Genomic DNA, 19,288 nt, shown 5'->3' with positions numbered 1-19,288 from the left:
AACCCCCTGATCAAAACAAAGCTATCCCCAAGTAGTTCATCCCAGCCAAAGATTTGTCTAGCCAGGTTATGGAAAACTCCAAGGATGGAAACTCCACAACTTCTCTGGGTGACCTGTTCCAGTGTTTTACTACCCTCCCAACTCTAAATTGCTTCCTAATTTCTAACCTAAACTTCTTTTGCTGTAACTGAAGCCCATTGCTCTTTGCTCTGTCATCTCATAGATTTCATAGACATTAGGGCTGGAAGGGACCTCGGGAGATCATCGAGTCCAGCCCCCTGCCCAAAGGGCAGGAAGTCAGCTGGGGTCATAGGATCCCAGCAAGATAAGCATCCAATTTACTCTTGAAGGTGTTCAATGTAGGTGCTTGAACCACCTCCGCTGGCAGACTGTTCCACACCTTGGGGGCTCGGACAGTAAAGAAATTCTTCCTTATGTCCAGCCTGAAACGGTCTTGCAGGAGTTTGTGACTGTTCGACTTCGTCATCCCTTTGGGCGCTCTGGTGAACAGATGTTCCCCCAGATCCTGGTGGTCACCCCTGATAAACTTATAGGTGGCCATCAGATCACCCCTGAGCCTGCGCTTTTCCAGGCTAAAGAGTCCCATGGCTCTCAGCCTGTCATCGTAAGATCTGTTTTCCTGACCTCTGATCATGCGCGTGGCTCTCCTCTGGACTCTCTCAAGCTTCTCCACATCCTTTTTGAATTGTGAAGCCCAAAACTGGACGCAGTACTCCAGCTGCGGCCTCACCAAGGCCGAGTACAAGGGGAGAATGACGTCCCAGGATTTGCTCGAGAGGCATCTATGGATGCACGCCAGCATTTTGGTCGCTTTACTAGCCGCAGCATCGCATTGCAGGCTCATGTTCATCTTGTGGTTAATGATGACCCCCAAGTCTTTTTCTTCTGTAGTGCTAACCAACGTAGCACTGCCAAGCCTATAAGAGTGCTGCAGGTTTTTCCTCCCAAGGTGGAGAACCTTGCATTTTTCGGTGTTAAACACCATGAGGTTCTCATCTGCCCATTTGCTGAGCTTGTCCAGGTCAGCCTGGATCACCCGCCTATCTTCTGGCGTGGTTGCTTTGCCCCAAAGTTTGGTGTCATCGGCGAACTTGGCCAGTCCACTCCTAACTCCAATGTCCACATCATTAATGAAGATGTTGAACAGTATGGGTCCCAGGACAGAGCCTTGAGGGACCCCACTGGTTACAGGGCACCATGATGAGTGACTGCCATCAATCACAACCCTTTGGGTCCGACCACGAAGCCAATTTCCCAGCCAGCGGATCGTGGTGGAGCCAAGGCCACAACTGGGCAGTTTGGCCAAGAGGTGATCATGGGATACCAGAATGAAGGCTTTTTTGAAGTCAAGATATATGACATCAATCTCTTCTCCCTTGTCCAGGTGATAGGTCACCTGGTCATAGAAGGAAATGAGATTGGTCAAACAAGACCTACCCGAACAAACCCGTGCTGGCTATCCCTTAGGATGTTAGCCTGGGCCAGTCCCTCAAGGATGGCCTCCTTAATAAACTTTTCTAAGATCTTCCCCAGGATAGAAGTCAGGCTAATGGGCCTGTAGTTAGCCGGATCCACTCTCCTCCCTTCCTTGAAGATCGGCACCACATTGGCCTTCTTTCAGTCTTCGGGCACTACACCAGAGCGCCAGGAGTTTTCAAAGATCCGTGCCAGGGGCTGGGCTATGACGCTCGCCAGCTCCTTGAGTACCCTGGGGTGCAGGTTGTCAGGGCCAGCTGACTTGAAGGTATCCAGCTTCTCAAGGTGTTCCTTCACGAGGTCAGCATTGATGGAGGGTAGGGGATTCCCCTCACCCAGATTTCCCTGTCCCATAGCAGGCATGGGCATCCCCTGTGACTGATGAAAGACTGACGCAAAGTACCTATTTAATAGGTTGGCTTTTTCCTGGGCGTCAGTTGTCAGTTGGCCCATCTGGTTTAGCAGGGGTCCAACATTGCCCTTGCTTTTCCTCTGGCTCCCCCCATACCTGAAAAAGAACTTTTTGTTGTCTTTGATGCCTGAAGCTAGTTGGAGTTCAATTGCAGCCTTGGCTTTCCTGGTTTGGTCCCTGCAGGACCGGACCAGCGCAGAGTAATCCTCCTTGGAGGTGAATCCCGTCCTCCATCCTTTGTAGGCTTTCCTTTTTAGCCACAGTAGGTCCGCTAGGTCTCTGGAGAGCCAGGGGGGCTGCTGTGCCTTCTTGCTGCCTTTCCTCTGTGTTGGAATAGATTTAGCTTGTGCACTGAGGATTGCTTCCTTGAGAAGCAACCACTCTTCTTGAACTCCCATCACCCTGGGGTCATGGTCCCTGAGGGCCTGACCGACTAGCCTCTTGAGCTTGTCAAAGTCAGCTTTTCTGAAGTCAAGGACTTTTGTGTTGCTGACTGACTTGCCAGCTTTACGGCGGATGGTGAAGGTGATCAGCTCATGGTCGCTGTCACCCAACTTCCCATCAATCACTAGGTCGCCAATTAGGTCGTCCCCCGTAGCCAGTACCAGGTCAAGCAGCGCTTTGCCTCTCGTTGGCCCATAGACTTCTTGGGTCAGGTAGAGGTCATCCACGCATGAGAGAAAGCTTTGCGCCCGCTCAGATTTAGCTGAGTGATCTTCCCACGAGATGTCCGGGTAATTGAAGTCACCCATGACAACCAAGGTCCTGGAGCAAGCAGCCTCAGTCAGTTCCCGGGCAAACTCCTGGTGAAGCTTGGGACTTTGAGTGGGAGGTCTGTAGTAGACTCCCACCGTTGTGTCCCCTGTGCCGAATTCCCCACGAACTTTTACCCAGAGGGTCTCTAGCTGTCCATGCTGGTCGCCAACATCAGCTTGCAGGGACATGTAGCTTTCCTTCACATAAAGAGCTACGCCCCCGCCCCTTTTGTCAACACGATCCCTCCTGTATAGGGTATAGCCCTCTATACCCGTGGTCCAGTCATGGGTGGAGTCCCACCAGGTCTCCGTTATCCCAATGACATCATATTTCTTTGCACTGAGCAGGAGGACAAGCTCATCCTGCTTGTTGCCCAGGCTCCTGGCATTAGTGTACAGGCAGGCAAGTGTGCCCTTGGGGGCTCTTGCCTTGCCCACAGATTGTGCCAGGGCTGGGGCAGGGGTGAACTCCCTTAAGTGCCCCCTTAAGTGCCTTGGTCCGCTGGCTTTGCAAGGGCCATTCAGCGGGCCAGCAGGGGCAGTAGTCTCCCCCATCCCCCAGCGGGTTTAGTTTAAAGCCCGGTGGAGCAGGTCAGCCAGCCTGGCTGAGAAGAGCCTCCTCCCCAGGGGAGAGAGGTGGAGGCCATCTCTTCCCAGCAGCTCGCTGCCTCTCTCTCCAAACAGCGGGCTGTGGTCATGGAAGCCAAAGCCTTCCCAATAACACCAGCGCCGCAGTCTTTGGTTCACCGCGTGGATCCTCCTCTCCCTCCTCAGCCCATAGCCCGAGACTGGGAGGATCAAGGAAAACACAACCTGAGCTCCCAGACCCCTAAGCCCCGCTCCCAACTCCCTGTAGCGCCTCATGATATGGCTGGGGGTGCTCTGAGCTGTGTCATTGGTGCCCACATGAATAAGGAGCATGGGGTAGTGGTCTGTGGGCCGGAGGAGCTACGGGATCCTCTCCGCAATGTCTCGGATGCGGGCCCCCGGGAAGCAGCAGACTTCCCGGGCTAAGGGGTCGGGGCGGCAGATTGCCCCCTCAGTGCCCCGCAGGATGGAGTCTCCCACAACAAACACCTTACGCTTTGTCTTGGGGAGAGCGGGGCCAGTAGCTGCGGTCGAGCCTGGGTTGCCTGCAGGAGCTGGCAACTGCGTGGGCTCTGCTGGGGCTGCAAGAGGTGCGAACCTGTTGCTAAGCTCCGGCGGGGCAGCGGCCCTGGTGCGGTGGGCCGTGGGGCCCTTGACCACCTTGGTCCATGCCCCTGACTGGGCAGAGCGGGAGGTCTGACACCACTGAGAACAGTCTAGCTCTATTAAATCCCACCCCCCTCTTCTCTCGACTAAATAAGCCACGTTCTGTCAGCCTCTCCTCACAGGTCATGCCTCCCATATCCCACAGGCCCATCACCATTTTTGTTGCCCTCTGCTAGACACTATACAATTTGTCCACAGTAGTTCTATAGTGAGGGGGCCCAAAACTGAACTCAGGACTCCAGATGTGACCTTACCAGTGCTGAATAGTGGGAAAGAATGACTTCCTGTAAGCTACTGGCAACACCTCAACCAATGCAGCCCAGGATGCTGTTTGACTTCTTGGCAAAAAGGTCTCACTGTTGACTCCTATTCAGCGTATTGCCTCTTGGATTTGGCTTACTCAGTATCTGATTCCCTGATTCTGCCTTGTGTTTTGGACTCTGCACCTGGATTCCTCTCTGGATCTGGTCGTTTGGCTCCTAAACTGTGACCTGGACCCTAGCCCCTCCCTTCCAACACCTTTTTAGTGAATGCCAATTTGATAACTTTGCACTCAATCCCATGCACCAAATCATTAATGAAGATACCAAATAATATTAACCCAGGACAGACCACTAGGAAAACGCATGCAATATTTCTTCCCTGCTAGATATTAAACTCTTGGTGAGAGCTCTTCCTGTGCACAATGATCCCACCAGTTGTCTAGCCATCTGCCGTATAGTAATCGTGAGACTCATGTGATGCCGTTCCAAAAACCTTATTAAAGCCACAGGACATCTCTTCCATTGCCTCGTCTTTATCCAGAAAGGAGGTGATCTTGTCAGATGTGACTTTCTTTGATGTATCCGGAAGAAATGCAAAACTCTAGAACTCTTGGTTCAAAGATGATATCGTTTATTAGAGCAACTGAAAAATCCCCATGACATCAATGGACTCCTTTACTGCTGCTGGAATACAAGCACTGCTGCTGCTCCCAGGCACTTCATAGAATGATAGAAGTAGGGTCAGAAGGGACCTTGTAGATCTTCAAGTCTGCCCCCTGCCTGGGCAGAAGAAAAAAACTGGACGCAAATGAGTCCAGCCAGGTAGTCATCAAGCCTCTTCTTAAAGATCCCCAGGGTAGGAGCCAGCACCACTTCCCTAGGAAGTTGGTTCCAGCTCCTAGCCACCCTAACTGTTTTTAAACTTTGGATGGACAATAAATCAAAGGGGTTGAGCTTGACATCTGCACCCTGCCCTGCTATGCCTGACTCTTAGGGCCCTTGAGTAGGGATCTCAAGCTCATTTGGCCTAGTGGGCCAGGTGAGGGGTGTAGGACATGTCCCTAAACTGGATGCATTGCATTGGGCTGGCCTCAGAGGCTGTACAGAGTCCACAGACTGTCCCCCACATGCCAGATCCAGCACCCATGCAGCAGGTATCCTAAATTGCAGCATGTATCCTAGACGGGCTGTAGCAGGTATAATGGGCATTGGATCTGGCATGTGTGGGGATCCTGAACTAGCTCCATGTGAGTGTCACATGCAGCAGGGGCCCGAGAGTGGACTCCATGTGCTGGGTAAACTGGGCGTGCAGGTGGGACTGGCTTGGTGTATGGTATGTTGGTCAATTCAGGACTCAGAGGCAAGGGTGTGGGCTGGATGATATGTGACCATGAGCCATATCTTTGTCCCCTATACTACAGAGTCCCTTAGAAGAGGACAACAAAGGTCTCTTTCATATCCATGCTAGCATGCACTACCAGCTGGATGTCGAACTGCTGGTGAAAAAATAGCATGTGCTTAGGGCTGGGGTCATGAGACCAGAGCAGTAGAGTGGTCATTGAGGAGGTGATCTTTTTTTGGCAAGGAGATGGCTCATGAGGCCACATTGAGACATGTCTGACTGGAGAAGAAGTTGCGGTGGGGGGCAGGAGTCTGGGGGTGGGCAGAGGGGATGCCCCCTCTTCATCTGGCCCTGGATCCTCTACATCTCTTCTGGATCTTCCCCTAGCTCTGCACTGTCCAGGGACTCATAGCAGATATTTTGGTAGGCAGCCAGTTTTTCCAACTGCAAGAGTGTATTTCTGTACCCCTACAGTATTGGAGAAAGGGGCTTGTGGTCTCTTGAGAGATTGCAAAATGCCTTCCTAGACTGAAGGCACAGGAGTAGGATTAATGAAAAAAATTCTCTGTCTGCTGCATTGGGGAAGGGCTGTCATAATCAGAAGAAAAATACAGAATCTAACTCCAGAGGGCTTCATAAAGTGAAAATTTGAAGAGGTTTTAGAGGGGTAGGAAATTAATGGTTGGATCTTAGCGAAGCTGGGAGAGGACAAAAGCAGCTGCCACCACCAGAGGAATAGATTAACTCATTCATTGTACTTTAATAGAAAATGATACATTATAATAACTCCTTAGGCATCAGTAGAGTGACCCAGAATTAACAACATTTTCAACACTTCATGTGGAAGAAAATAAATTACACAATTTGAGATGATGTTTAAGATGTGACCATACATGATTAAAGAGAATAATAAATAAGTACCTATAGCACAATAATTAGGGAAAGATACACAACCCAGTCCTTCTGAAGAGTATCCATGAGATTATTTTCATCAGGGCAGCTTTGATTTCCTTGTTCCTCATGCTGTAAATGACTGGATTCATCACCGGAGGGAGAGTGGAATAGAAACCTGTTACAAGGAGATCCAGAGGTGATGGAGAGTTGGAGGTGGGCTTCATGTAGGCAAAGATTGCAGTAAATAATAATAATGAGACCACCATGATGTGAGGAATGCACGTGGAGAAAGCTTTCAGCTGACCTTGCTCAGAGGGGATTTTACGCACTGTAGTGAAGATCTGGACATATGACACTATGATGAATGAAAAACAGCCTAAGCCGAGACACATACTAAAGGCCAAAATTCCTATTTCACTGATGTTTGCATCAGAACAGGAGAGCTTGAGTACCTGGGGAATATCACAGTAGAACTGGTTTATGATGTTACAGTTGCAGAAAGGTAAATTAAAAGTGTTAGCAGTGTGCAGTGCAGAATACAGAAGAGAAATAACCCATGCACTAGCTGCCATTCGGGTGCAAGCTCTCCAGTCCATTAGCATCTCATAGTGCAGTGGTTTGCAGATGGCAACATAGCGGTCATATGCCATGATGGTAAGGATGAAGAAGTCAGCTGTAACAAAGAAGACAAAGAAGAAGACTTGTGCGGCACATCCCGCATAGGAAATTCTCCTTGTGTTCATTAGAGTATTAGTCATGGATTTGGGGAGAGTCACAGAGAGAGATCCAATATCTAGGATGGACAAATTCATCAGGAAGAAGTACATGGGGGTATGCAGGTGGTGGTCAAAGACTATCACTATAAAAATGAGGAGATTCCCCATCATTGCTATCAGGTACGCTGTTAAGAAGACGACAATGTGCAGGATTTGTAGTTCCAACGATTCAGAGAATCCCAGGAGGATGAACTCAGTCACTGTTGTTTGATTAGACATTTCCTCCTTCAAGACATTATCTGTTGTCTGTGGTGGAAAAGAGACAGAGACAGTGGTCAAAGACACTCACCCTTGTTCTCCTCTCATTAGCCTGTCTTAGCTTTAGAACAGGTGCACATTTTCCAAATACAAAATATTGTTTCAAGGAATATTTGGCTTCTGAACACATTTTCAAGAAGAAAGGGTTACTCTGAGGAGCACAGTGTTGTTTTCCTTTAGAATATTATATGGTTAAAAGAGAAGCTATCTTTTTATCTGTCTAATGTCACTAAATTGCCTCGTAGGATTGGGACTTGTTTGTACAAGGTACTCTGAAGGGCAGGCTTTGAAGCCAACCCCGCTCTCCTGTCATAGAACTGTTTTCCCCATGAATCATGAATATTCTTTTAAATTTAGAAATGTCTGATTTTGGTAAATATTTTGGTCTAAATGTTACTTTTAAATTAATGTCAACATTCCTCACTGCACTAATGCACAAGATCCGTAAGAGCAACTCGCTAGAGTTGCAAATTCTTGACACCCATACAAATTAGATCATAAATGAGGACACTTTTAATACAACTATAAAATGAAGCTCCAATGACTTTCATAAAGCTTCAGTCCCTTTATATCAAGAGAGGGCCTGCTCCACTGCAATACTGTTTAAGAATATTGTGCATTAAATACCACTTCAAATATTCTTATCAAAATCAATTCTCTATCAGTACAAAAAGCTTGTCACATTTTATTGTGAAAGTATTACATTAAGATAACAGAAAAGCATAGTTCTCTATTTCCAGGGACATTGATAAACACACTTTAAAAACACAGAGGGCTATAATGATTCAGCTCCAAGTTCTGCATGGAGGCTTCCCCACATGTAGAAATTGCTATGTACCCCAAAACCCAAGGCATCTCTGTGCCATGAATTAAATACTGTAATTTTGAGTAGGTATTAATTAATATGTGAGTACAGAGTGACTATATGCCACAGTATTTGGACAGTATTATGAGAGGGGTTCAAAACTGTAATGACTTAGGAATTTTTTTACATAGTCATATTCATTTATTTTATCCTTGCGTATGAATAAATTAAGAATTGTATTGAAATATTAAACTTACAGGACAGGTGTAGAGCGGTTTGCTTGTCTTTTCTGCATTCAGTTTTTCAGTTCTTCCAGGATATCATATTCACTGTCCATCTCCAATATCTGTCCACTCTATCCATTGGTTAACTGGGTGCGAAAAGTACAGACACCTACAAGTCCTTGCCCTCCATCACACTTCTCTCTCCCAACAGTGGATGCAAACCAGTTTCTCTCTGAAGATATCTTGTGTGCAATTGGCCTGAAGGGACTGAAGCTGCAAGGCTGGTGTTTATTAGGGTCTTTTTTTTTTTTTCCCCAGCGTCATGTGGGACTCATTCCCAGGAGCCATGCACAGCTCAGAAGCAGAAACCAGAAATAAAATTTTTGAAGAGAAAAAGGACTACTCTGATGAACTTTCTTGACCTCCAGCAAGCCACAGGCCATAGGATATTACTTATGGTCCCTGCTTCTACCAGAGTTCTCTATGAACTTCTGCTCCAAATAGGTCATTGTATGTAGGCATCAAACAATATATATAGGTACCCACTCACATATAAGCAATATCCTGCGTGGGCTTTTAGCTTACTCTGATAACTTAGGTGATTTTGTAAACCTCACTGAACACATCTCCACCTTGCCACATGGTGACATTGTTACTGCGCCATACTTTAGTACATGACACATTAACCGCCAGTACTGCACTGCACTGGTGCTGCACACTTTAATTTCCCCACTATGTTGCCATAGCACCACAGCTTAAGTAGGGAGTGCACCACTATGGTGAAATAGCTGGTGATCACATGTAGACTCATGTGATCGCTGTGTTGTCATAGTGCGCTTTACAGTGATGTAGCACATCACTACATCACCATAGGACAACATGTAGACACAACTACTAAGTGCCAGACTACAACTTTAAACATCTGGCTACCTCTGCACACCTACACCTGCATTCCTCCTGCTACCTTCCAGGTGCTGCTCCTCTCTCAAAGTGTAGGACTCAAGACAGTTGTTGCTTGTGAAGTCCAAAAATGTAAGCGAACAAATCTTGGGCACCCAAGTTCCTTAGATTTCTTGAAAAATCACAAGTTTGGAGTGACATACAGTCATCACCCATGAGCAAGACACAGAAATCTTGAGAACTACACTCATCTATGCAACTTCTCCGTGTGGCCTGTCACTGCTTTTTCTATTCTTTTTGTCTGTAATCTGCAGGATAAAACTCTGTGAGTGTAAAATCAGTCACATGAATGGTTTAGTTTCAGGCTATTTATTTTGAATCAAAGTGTTCAATGATTCCACCAGGACGTGCCAGAGCTGGTACATTATTTGCAAACTCATTTTGTCTGGTTTTCACAGGGGAACAGGGATTGCCAGAGACCACAGTCTTGGCACCCTAGTTGTGAAGTAGTTTTTCCTAATGTTGAGGCTGAAATGAGCCTGAAACGCTCTTCCAGCAGTTTGTGACCATTACTCCTATTTTTCCCCAAGGGTGCCTTGGTAGCAGGTTACCTCTACATCAGAAACATACATCTAGGGCTCAGTGAAGAGCTGTTCACCAAGTCCCCTCTCAGTCTCCTCTTTTTCAGGCACAAGAGTCCCAGGTCCCTCAGCCTTTCCTCATGTGGCTTGCCGTGCAAGTCTCTGATCACACTTGTAATACAACTATAAAATGAAGCTCCAATGGCCTTCATAAAGCTTCAGTCCCTTTATATCAAGGGAGGGCCTGCTCCACTGCAATACTGTTTAAAAATACTGTGCATTAAATACCAATTCAAATATTCTTATCAAAATAAATTTTCTATCAGTACAAAAAACTTGTCACATTTTATTGTGAAGCTATTACATTAAGATAACAGAAAACCATAGTTCTCTATTTCCAGGGATGTAGATAAACATACTTTAAAAACACATTTTCAAGAAGAAAGGGTAGCTTTCAAGGGAATGCTATTGTTTTCCTTTAGAATATTATGCAGTGAAAAGAGAAGGTTTCTTTTTATCTGTCTAATGTCACTAAATTCCGTCATAAGATTGGGACTTGGTACCCGCTGTACTTGTACCCGCTGTTCTGAAGGGCAGGCTTTGAAGCCAAGGCTTCTTTCCTGTCATATAGCTGTTTCCCCCAAAATCATAAATATCCTTATTAATTTAGAAATGTCTGATTTTGGCAAATATTTTGGTGTAAATGTTACTTTTAAATTAAAATCAACATTTCTCACTCTGCACTAGTGCACAAGCTTCTTAAGAGCCATTCACTCAGGGCTGCAAATGCTTGACACCCATAGAAATCAGATCATAGGCGAGGATACTTAGAGGGACTGCTCCAGTGCAATACTTTGTAAAAATACTGTGCATTACATATCTATTCAAATATTCTGATCAAAAACTATTCCCTATCAGTACAAAAAGCTTGTCACATTTTATTTTGAAGCTATTACATCAAGATAGCAGAAAAGCATAGTTCCCTATTTCCAGGGACACACTTCAAAAACACAGAGGGATATAGTGATTCAGCTCCAAGCTCTGCAGGGATGCTTCCTCACCTGTAGAAATTGCTATGTGCCCCAAAACCCAAGGTATCCGTGTGGCGTGAACTAAATACTCCAATTTGGAGTAGATATTAATTAATATGCAAGTACAGAGTTACTATATGCCACAGTATTTGTGCTGTAGTAGGGGAGGTGCTCAGAATTGGAATGACTTAGGAATTCTTTTCCCTAGTCATACTCACTTATTTTATCCTTGTGTGTGAATAAATTAAGAATTGTATTGAAATATTAAAACTTATAGGGCTGGTATAGAGGGGTTTGTTAGTTTTTTTTCTGTCCCCCAACTTCAAATGCATTCAGTTTTTCAGTTCTTCCAGGATATAATTTTCACTGTCCATCTTCAATATCGGTCCACTCTATCCATTGGTTAACTGGGTTCAAAAAGTACGAACACCTACAAGTCCTTGCCCTCCATCACACTTCTCTGTACCGGCAGTAGATGCAAACCAGTTTCTCTCTGAAGATATCTTGTGTGTAATTGGCCTGAAGGGACTGAAGCTGCAAGGCAGCTGTTTCTTAGGGTCTTTTTTTTTCCCCTGGTGTCATGTGGGACTCATTCCCAGGAGCCCTGCACAACTCAGAAGCAGAGACTAGAAAGAAATATTTGAAGACAAAAAGGACTACTCTGATGCACTTTCTTGACCTCTAACAAGCCACAGGCCATACTTATGGTCCCTTCTCCTACGAAAAGTCTCTAGGAACTGTGTCCCAAATGGATCATTCTATGTATGCACAAACAATATATAGAGGTACCCACTGATATTTAGGCAACATCCTGTGTGGGCTTTTAGTTTACTCTCATAACTTAGGTGATTTTGTAAACCTCACTGAACACATCTCCATGTCGCCACATAGTGACATTGTTACTGCGCCATACTTTAGTACTTCCTTTTGGAAGAACTAAAACATGGTGCAGTTACTGCCCGTACTGCACTGTACAGGTGGTGCGCACTTTGATTTCCCCGCTACGTCACGGTGGGCCGGGGTGGCAATCAGATACAGACAGGTGGGATTATTGGCGTGGAGTCAGGAGATATGGACCTGGAGTGGATTGAAATGAAGATGAATTTATTTAACTTACGCTTTAGGCGTAGACAGCAATGTCCTCAGTTACAGTTACAACAATGAACAACGAAGGGGTCTGTTGGCCCATGAGGTTCAGTCCGAAGACCTAGTCCCAGGGCTGATCAACAGCTCATTAAATGGGGAATACAAACAAGAACACGTAAACTGTAACACGCTGTATACGGTAAGTCCCGTGACACCAGTCCGAGTTAATGGACAATGAGTAGTCATATACGAAGCCGAGGTCGACAACTGGAACGTGACGCAGCGAAGATCAGGTACGTAGGAATGAGTCGAATCGTAGTCAATGTGGAATGCCGAGGTCAGTTCAAAGCCAGGTAAGCAGTAGCCGGGTCGAAGAATCCAAATGGCAGAAATTGTAGAGACGTAGTCAAAACCAGAAAATACACAGTTCGTAGCCGGAAGATCAAACACAGAAGATACAGGTAAGTCACGCTGCAGACTCAAGAATTGGAACTGGGAATTGAATTCCACACTCTCCCCTACCAACAGTCCCTGCCTAAGCAGCCTCTGTCTTTGGATCAAGCAGCTCCTTTCTGTTACTGCATCAACAACCTACACTAACGCCCACACTCACGCACCCACCACAAAGGTGGGGGTCAGAGAGCTTTTAAAGCGACACTTCAGCCAATCAGGGTGCTTGGTTGGAGGAATTTTCTAGACGCTGACATCATGCTTCTAACACACTGAGCATGTGCAGGTCTGAGCTTTATGTGGCAACTGAGCATGCAAGAATAAAAGTAGGTCATGTCTGATTGACATGCCTGGAGGTCACCCAGGGGGCACACGCTGGGCACACTGGAATTTTCCATTAGCTGATGTTATCTGCGCATGTCTGGGGACTTAACTCCGGTGTTGCCAGCACCATTCAAGATTTTACTAGGACATACATATTTCCAATCCACATTAGAGGACAGCCTGACCTGAATAGCCTTGTGACTTGGGACTGTGGTTGTCACAGACCCTAGCTGATGGCCCAGCCTGGCCTAATTGTGTAGGCAGCCACAACCGGCCGTGGAATCACTGGCTAACAAACTCTGCCCTAACAAGTTAATACGCTATCTGCTTGATTGGCTGCTGAAATCTCAGACTTCCCATTTATCCCCACCTTTGGAAACAGCCGCCAAACCAGCCACCAGTTCTACCTTGTCTGCAGTGGTAAGCCTCCTCGATTTTCAGTCTGGCTTTGGCTTTGATTTTGGCTTTGGCTTCCCCTGTGCTTCTGTTTCCTGTCTCCTGAGGCTGGTGTGGTTCTCTTCTCCAAGTTCACCAGGTAGATAGTGTTGCAGAAATGGCTGCGGTTCGTTTCTCGGGAGGCGAAGAACTCTCAGACACACGCTATTAGCAATACAAAAGGTATATTTGCAAATAGGGTCAGAGCGAAGACAAAAGACCACACTCTGCCCGCGGGGACAACTTCTCAGCAGGCTTTATCCCCTCTCTCCTGAGCACGTGTGCAGAAGCAGGAACTCTTACAACTCATTTCCGGTTCATACAAACATATATGAAATGACGTCACGTCATCCGTCGCATGTGCATTATAATTAACTACTTAAGTATGCGAGGCGGATAGGCTTATATGCATTAGCTAATTACGCCTGCTCAGCAAGCTCTTTAGGTTACCAAAAGTTCAAACCTTCCCTGTCTTCAAGGACAGGATCATTAAAAATTGCAATTACTCTTATCTACCCAAGAAAATGAAGAAAGCTTGAAAGGGAGGGTGATTTAGTGTAACAAAGAGATAGTAAATTTGCAAAACAAAGAGAGTGATACCTTAATACAAAGAGCCCTTAGTAGCTTCTCCTCCGCCTCCCCCTCCCACCAGGGAGAGCTGGCAGCTGTGCTGTTCTAACAACACTATTCATAATGCATTTTTAATAATATTTCTAACAATAGAATCATAGAAAGTTAGGGTTAGAGGGGACTTCAGGAGGTCATCTAGTCCAACCCCCTGCTCAAAGCATGGTGTCACAGGGCGGGGACCCAGGAGCAGCCGTGATCTCTCCTGGCGCCCCGCTACCATGGCAAGTTGCTGATCAAGCACCCTTGCTCTCGCCCGCCATGTCTTTGATGACTAATGTATTATAAGGGAGGCTGCTTTTTTGTCCCCCTTGGACACAGTGCTCTTATTTACCCTGGCCCCTGTTCGTAAAGATTGCTTTGGTGCGCCCAGCCTTATGGGCTATGCGTGGCTCCTACCACCCCTAATACCACGCCCCAAACCTCTCAGATGTACCGGACATTGGTGAGTAAGTTATTATTGCCTGCGCCCTTGCAGACGCCCTCTGGGCGTATCTTCTACTTTCTATATGGTCACCCTCCCTGGGGCTCCTTATTCCTATACGGTTGCCCTCCCTGGGGCCTTGCCTCGCAATCCCCGCAATTGAGGCTCAGGTGGCCATAGCCATGCCTGGCCTCCAGACCCCCTTTTCGGGTCTTGCACCCTCTCTGGGCCCTCGCCTTCTCTGGGGCTTGTCTTGATTGGAGCTCAGGTGGCCTTAGCCATGCCTGGCCCCTAAACTGCTGTGCCCTCTCCGGCACCTGACTACTGTGCCCTCTCTGGCACCAGGAACCTCCCCCATGCTACTGGGGAGCTCCTATGAGGCCTTCTCCAACCCCTACAGCCTCACCTGGTCCTGCGGTGTAACAAAAAACAACAAACAAAACAGAATAACTCGAGCCAACCAGCTATAACTCACACGGAACTTCCAGGCTAAAACATAAACTCTAAGCCATGGTTGTTTATCCTCCCAAATCCCTACCCGGGGCTTCCTCCACCTGGTCTCCTCACATGGGAGCTGTTTCAGGCAATTGGGTTTCTCTGCACTAGCTGCTCCAACCGAGCTCCAACTTCTTCAGCTGCCAGAGGGGAACTGCCTCCTTGGCCTCAGCCTGTACAGTTTATATCGGCCAGGCGCCACCCCCTTCCGGTCAGCTGACCACTGTGGTTGCCCTGTCAACCAGCACCTGTCCTTCTTTCCAGGAGCAGGGCACTTCAATGCCCTGCGACACATAACTATCTCCAAGTAGATCGTCCCACCCAAAGATGTGTCTACCCAGGTTATGAAAACCTGCATGGATGGAGCCTCCACAACCTCTCTGGGTAACCCATTCTAGTGTTTTACTACCCTCCTAATGACAAATTGCTTTCTATTCTCTAGCCTAAATTTAACATGCTGCAATGTTTGCCCATTGCTCCTTGTTCTGTCATCTGACATCACAGAGAACAGTCTAGCTCTATTAAATCCCACCCTCCTCTTCTCTAGATTAAATAAGCCAAATTTCCTTAGCCTATCCTCAAAAACCATGCCCCCAATATCACCCAGGCTTATCACCATTTTTGTTGCCCTCCGCTAGATGCTATACAATTTGTCCATAGTCTTCCTGAAGTGAGGCACCCAAAACTGAACTCAGGACTCCAGATGTGGCCTCACCAGTGCCAAATAGAGGGGAAGAATAACATCCTTTAAGCTACTGGCAACACACCAACCAATGCAGCCCAGGATACTGTTTGACTTCTTGGCAAAAGGACTCACTGTCGACTCATATTCAGCGTATTGTCCCCTGGATTTGGTTTACTCAGTATCTGATTCCCTGATTCTGCCTTGTGTTTTGGATTCTACCCCTGGATTTCTTTCTGGATCTGGTCATTTGGCTCCTAAACTGTGACCGGGAGCCTACCCCCTCCCTTCCAACAACTTTTTAGTGAATGACAATTTGCTAACTATGCACTCAATCCCATGCTCCAAATCATTAATGCAGATACTAAACAATATTAGACGCAAAATAGATCACTAGGAAAACCCATTCACTATTTCTTCCCTTCTAGTTATTAAACTGTTGGTGAGAGCTCTTCCTGTGCACAATGATCACACCAGTTGTCTAGCCATCTGCCGTATAGTAATTGTGACACTCATGTCACGCCGTTCCGAAAACCTTACTAAAGCCACAGTACATCTCATCCATTGCCTCGTCTTTATCCAGAAAGGAGGTGATCTTGTCAGATGTGACTTTGCTTGAATGTATCCCGAAGAAATGCAAAACTCTAGAACTCTTGGTTCAAAGATGATCTCTTTTATTAGACCAACTAAGAAATAGCCATGACATCAATGGACTCCTTTATTGCTGCTTGAATACAAGCACTGCTGCTGCTCCCAGGCACTTCATAGAATCACAGAAGTCAGGTCGGAGGGGACCTTGTAGATCTTCAAGTCCAAGCCCCCGCCTGAGCGGGAGAAAAGATTGGACTCATTTGAGTCCAGCCAGGTAGTCATCAAGCCTCTTCTTAAAGATCCCCAGGGTAGGAGCCAGCACCACTTCCCTAGGAAGTTGGTTCCAGCTCCTAGCCACCCTAACTGTTTTTAAACTTTGGATGGACAATAAATCAAAAAGGGGTTGAGCTTGACATCTGCACCCTGCCCTGCTATGCCTCATTCTTAGGGCCCTTGAGTAGGGATCTCAAGCTCATTTGGACTTGTGGACCAGCTGAGTGGTGTAGGGCAGCTCCCTAAACTGGATGCATGGCATTGGGCTGGCCTCAGAGGCTGGACGGAGTCCACAAACTCTCCCCCACATGCCAGGTCCAGCACCCATGGTGCCCAACTCAGGCTAAGTTGGGTCTGTGCCACACATGCTGTCTACTCTAGGTGGTTCAGAGAGAGAACGTTGTGCAGCCCCAGCCCCAAGCCAGCCAGAGTGGATGATAGATCCAGTCTGTAGGGGACCCATGTACTGCTTCCCCTGCATACTACATCTAGCATTTGTTCTGGGATCTGTGCTGCATGCAGTGCCTGTCTCTGATCACCTGCAGCAGGTATTCTAAATTGCAGCATGTATCCTAGACTGGCTGTAGCAGGTATAATGGGCATTGGATCTGGTGTGCATGGGGATCCTGAACTACCTCCATGTGAGTGACACATGCAGCGTGGGCCCCAGAGTGGACTCCATGGGCTGCGTAAACTGGCCCTGCACGTGGGACAGGCTTGGCGTGGCATGTTGGTCAATTCAGGACTCAGAAGTAAGGGTATGCACTGGATGATATGTGACCATAAGCGATATTTTTGCCCCCTATACTACAGAGTCCCTTAGAAAAGGACAACAAAGGGCTCCTTGATAACCACACTAGCATCCACTGCCAGCTGGATGTTGACCTGCTGGTGAAAGAATAACATGTGCTTAGGGCTGGGGTCATGAGACCAGAGCAGTAGAGTGGTCATTGAGGAGGTGATCTTTCTTTGGCAAGGAGAGGGCTCATGAGGCCACATTGAGACATGTCTGACTGGAGAAGAAGTTCCAGTGTGGGGCAGGAGTCTGGGGGTGGGCAGACTCCTGGCCCTGTATCTTCTACACCTCTTCTGGATCTTCCCCTAGCTCTGCACTGTCCAGGGACTCATAGCAGATATTTTGGTAGGCAGCCAGTTTTTCCAACTGCAAGAGTGTATTTCTGTACACTTACAGAATTGGAGAAAGGGGCTTGTGGTCTCTTGAGAGACTGCAAAATGCTGTCCTAGACTGAAGGCACAGGAGTAGGATTAATGAAAAAAATACTCTGTTTGCTGCATTGGGGAAGGGCTGTCATAATCAGAAGAAAAATACAGAATCTAACTCCAGAGGGCTTCATAAAGTCAAAATTTGAAAAGGTTTTAGAGGGATACGAAATTAAGAGTTGGATCTTAGCGAAGCTGGGAAAGGACAAAAGCAGCTGCCACCACCAGAGGAATAGATTAACTCATTCATTGTACTTTAATAGAAAATAATACATTACAATTACTTCTTAGGCATCAGTAGAGTAACCCAGAATTGACAACATTTTCAACACTTCATGTTGAATGGAATAAATTACACAATTTCAGCTGATGTGAAAAAATGACCTTCCTTGATTAAAGAGAATAATACATAATACATAAGTGCCTAAATTATAACAAGGATGCACAACCCATTCCTCTGGAGTAATATCCATGGGATCATTTTCCTCAGGGCAGCTTTGATTTCCTTGTTCCTCATAGTGTAAATGACTGGATTCATCACTGGAGGGAGAGTGGAATAAAAAACTGTCACAAGGAGATCCAGAGCTGATGCAGAGTTAGAGGTGGGCTTTAAGTAGGCAAAGATGCCAGTAAAGAAAAGCAATGAGACCACCACGATGTGAGGAACGCAGGTGGAGAAGGCTTTATGCTGACCATCCTCAGTGGGGATTTTACGCACTGTAGTGAAGATCTGAACATATGACACTATGATGAATGAAAAACAGCCTAAGCCGAGACACACACTAAAGGCCAAAATTCCTATTTCATTCATGTTTGCATCAGAACAGGAGAGCTTGAGTACCTGGGGAATATCACAGTAGAACTGGTTTATGATGTTACAGTTGCAGAAAGGTAAATGAAAAGTGTTAGCAGTGTGCAGTGCAGAATACAGAAGAGAAATAACCCATGCACTAGCTGCCATTCGGGTGCAAGCTCTCCAGTCCATTAGCATCTCATAGTGCAGTGGTTTGCAGATGGCGACATAGCGGTCATATGCCATGATGGTAAGGATGAAGAAGTCAGCTGTAACAAAGAAGACAAAGAAGAAGACTTGTGCGGCACATCCCGCATAGGAAATTCTCCTTGTGTTCATTAGAGTATTAGTCATGGATTTGGGGAGAGTCACAGAGAGAGATCCAATATCTAGGATGGACAAATTCATCAGGAAGAAGTACATGGGGGTATGCAGGTGGTGGTCAAAGACTATCACTATAAAAATGAGGAGATTCCCCATCATTGCTATCAGGTACACTGTTAAGAAGACGACAACGTGCAGGATTTGTAGTTCCAACGATTCAGAGAATCCCAGGAGGATGAACTCAGTCACCATGGTTTGATTAGACATTTCCTCCTTCAAGACATTATCTGTTGTCTGTGGTGGAAAAGAGACAGAGACAGTGGTCAAAGACACTCACCCTTGTTCTCCTCTCATTAGCCTGTCTTAGCTTTAGAACAGGTGCACATTTTCCAAATACAAAATATTGTTTCAAGGAATATTTGGCTTCTGAACACATTTTCAAGAAGAAAGGGTTACTTTGAGGAGCACAGTGTTGTTTTCCTGTAGAATATTATACGGTTAAAAGAGAAGCTATCTTTTTATCTGTCTAATGTCACTAAATTGCCTCGTAGGATTGGGACTTGTTTGTACA

At 46.5% G+C, this 19,288-nt stretch overlaps 2 protein-coding genes across 2 annotated transcripts; both read right to left on the bottom strand.

Moving 5' to 3' along the window:
* Nucleotides 1–6,458: 6,458 nt before the first annotated feature.
* On the bottom strand, nt 6,459–7,412 carry LOC149862215 (olfactory receptor 14A16-like). Its single transcript, XM_090053885.1, has one exon. It carries the CDS (start codon nt 7,410–7,412, stop codon nt 6,459–6,461), a length of 954 nt encoding a protein of 317 aa, XP_089910011.1.
* Nucleotides 7,413–14,802: 7,390 nt separating this feature from the next.
* Nucleotides 14,803–18,984, bottom strand: LOC149862214 (olfactory receptor 14A16-like). Its single transcript, XM_090053884.1, has 2 exons — nt 18,077–18,984; nt 14,803–14,842 (listed from the first exon to the last, which is right to left on the bottom strand). Exons 1-2 carry the CDS (start codon nt 18,982–18,984, stop codon nt 14,803–14,805), a joined length of 948 nt encoding a protein of 315 aa, XP_089910010.1.
* Between the last annotated feature and the right edge of the window lie 304 nt (nt 18,985–19,288).

This window comes from Crocodylus siamensis, chromosome 6 (genome assembly GCF_052110815.1).
Source record: "Crocodylus siamensis isolate JL-2025a chromosome 6, ASM5211081v1, whole genome shotgun sequence".
NCBI lineage: Eukaryota > Metazoa > Chordata > Crocodylia > Crocodylidae > Crocodylus > Crocodylus siamensis.
The sequence above is the reverse complement of the archived record's forward strand: the minus strand, read 5'-3'. Positions and strand labels throughout refer to the sequence as shown.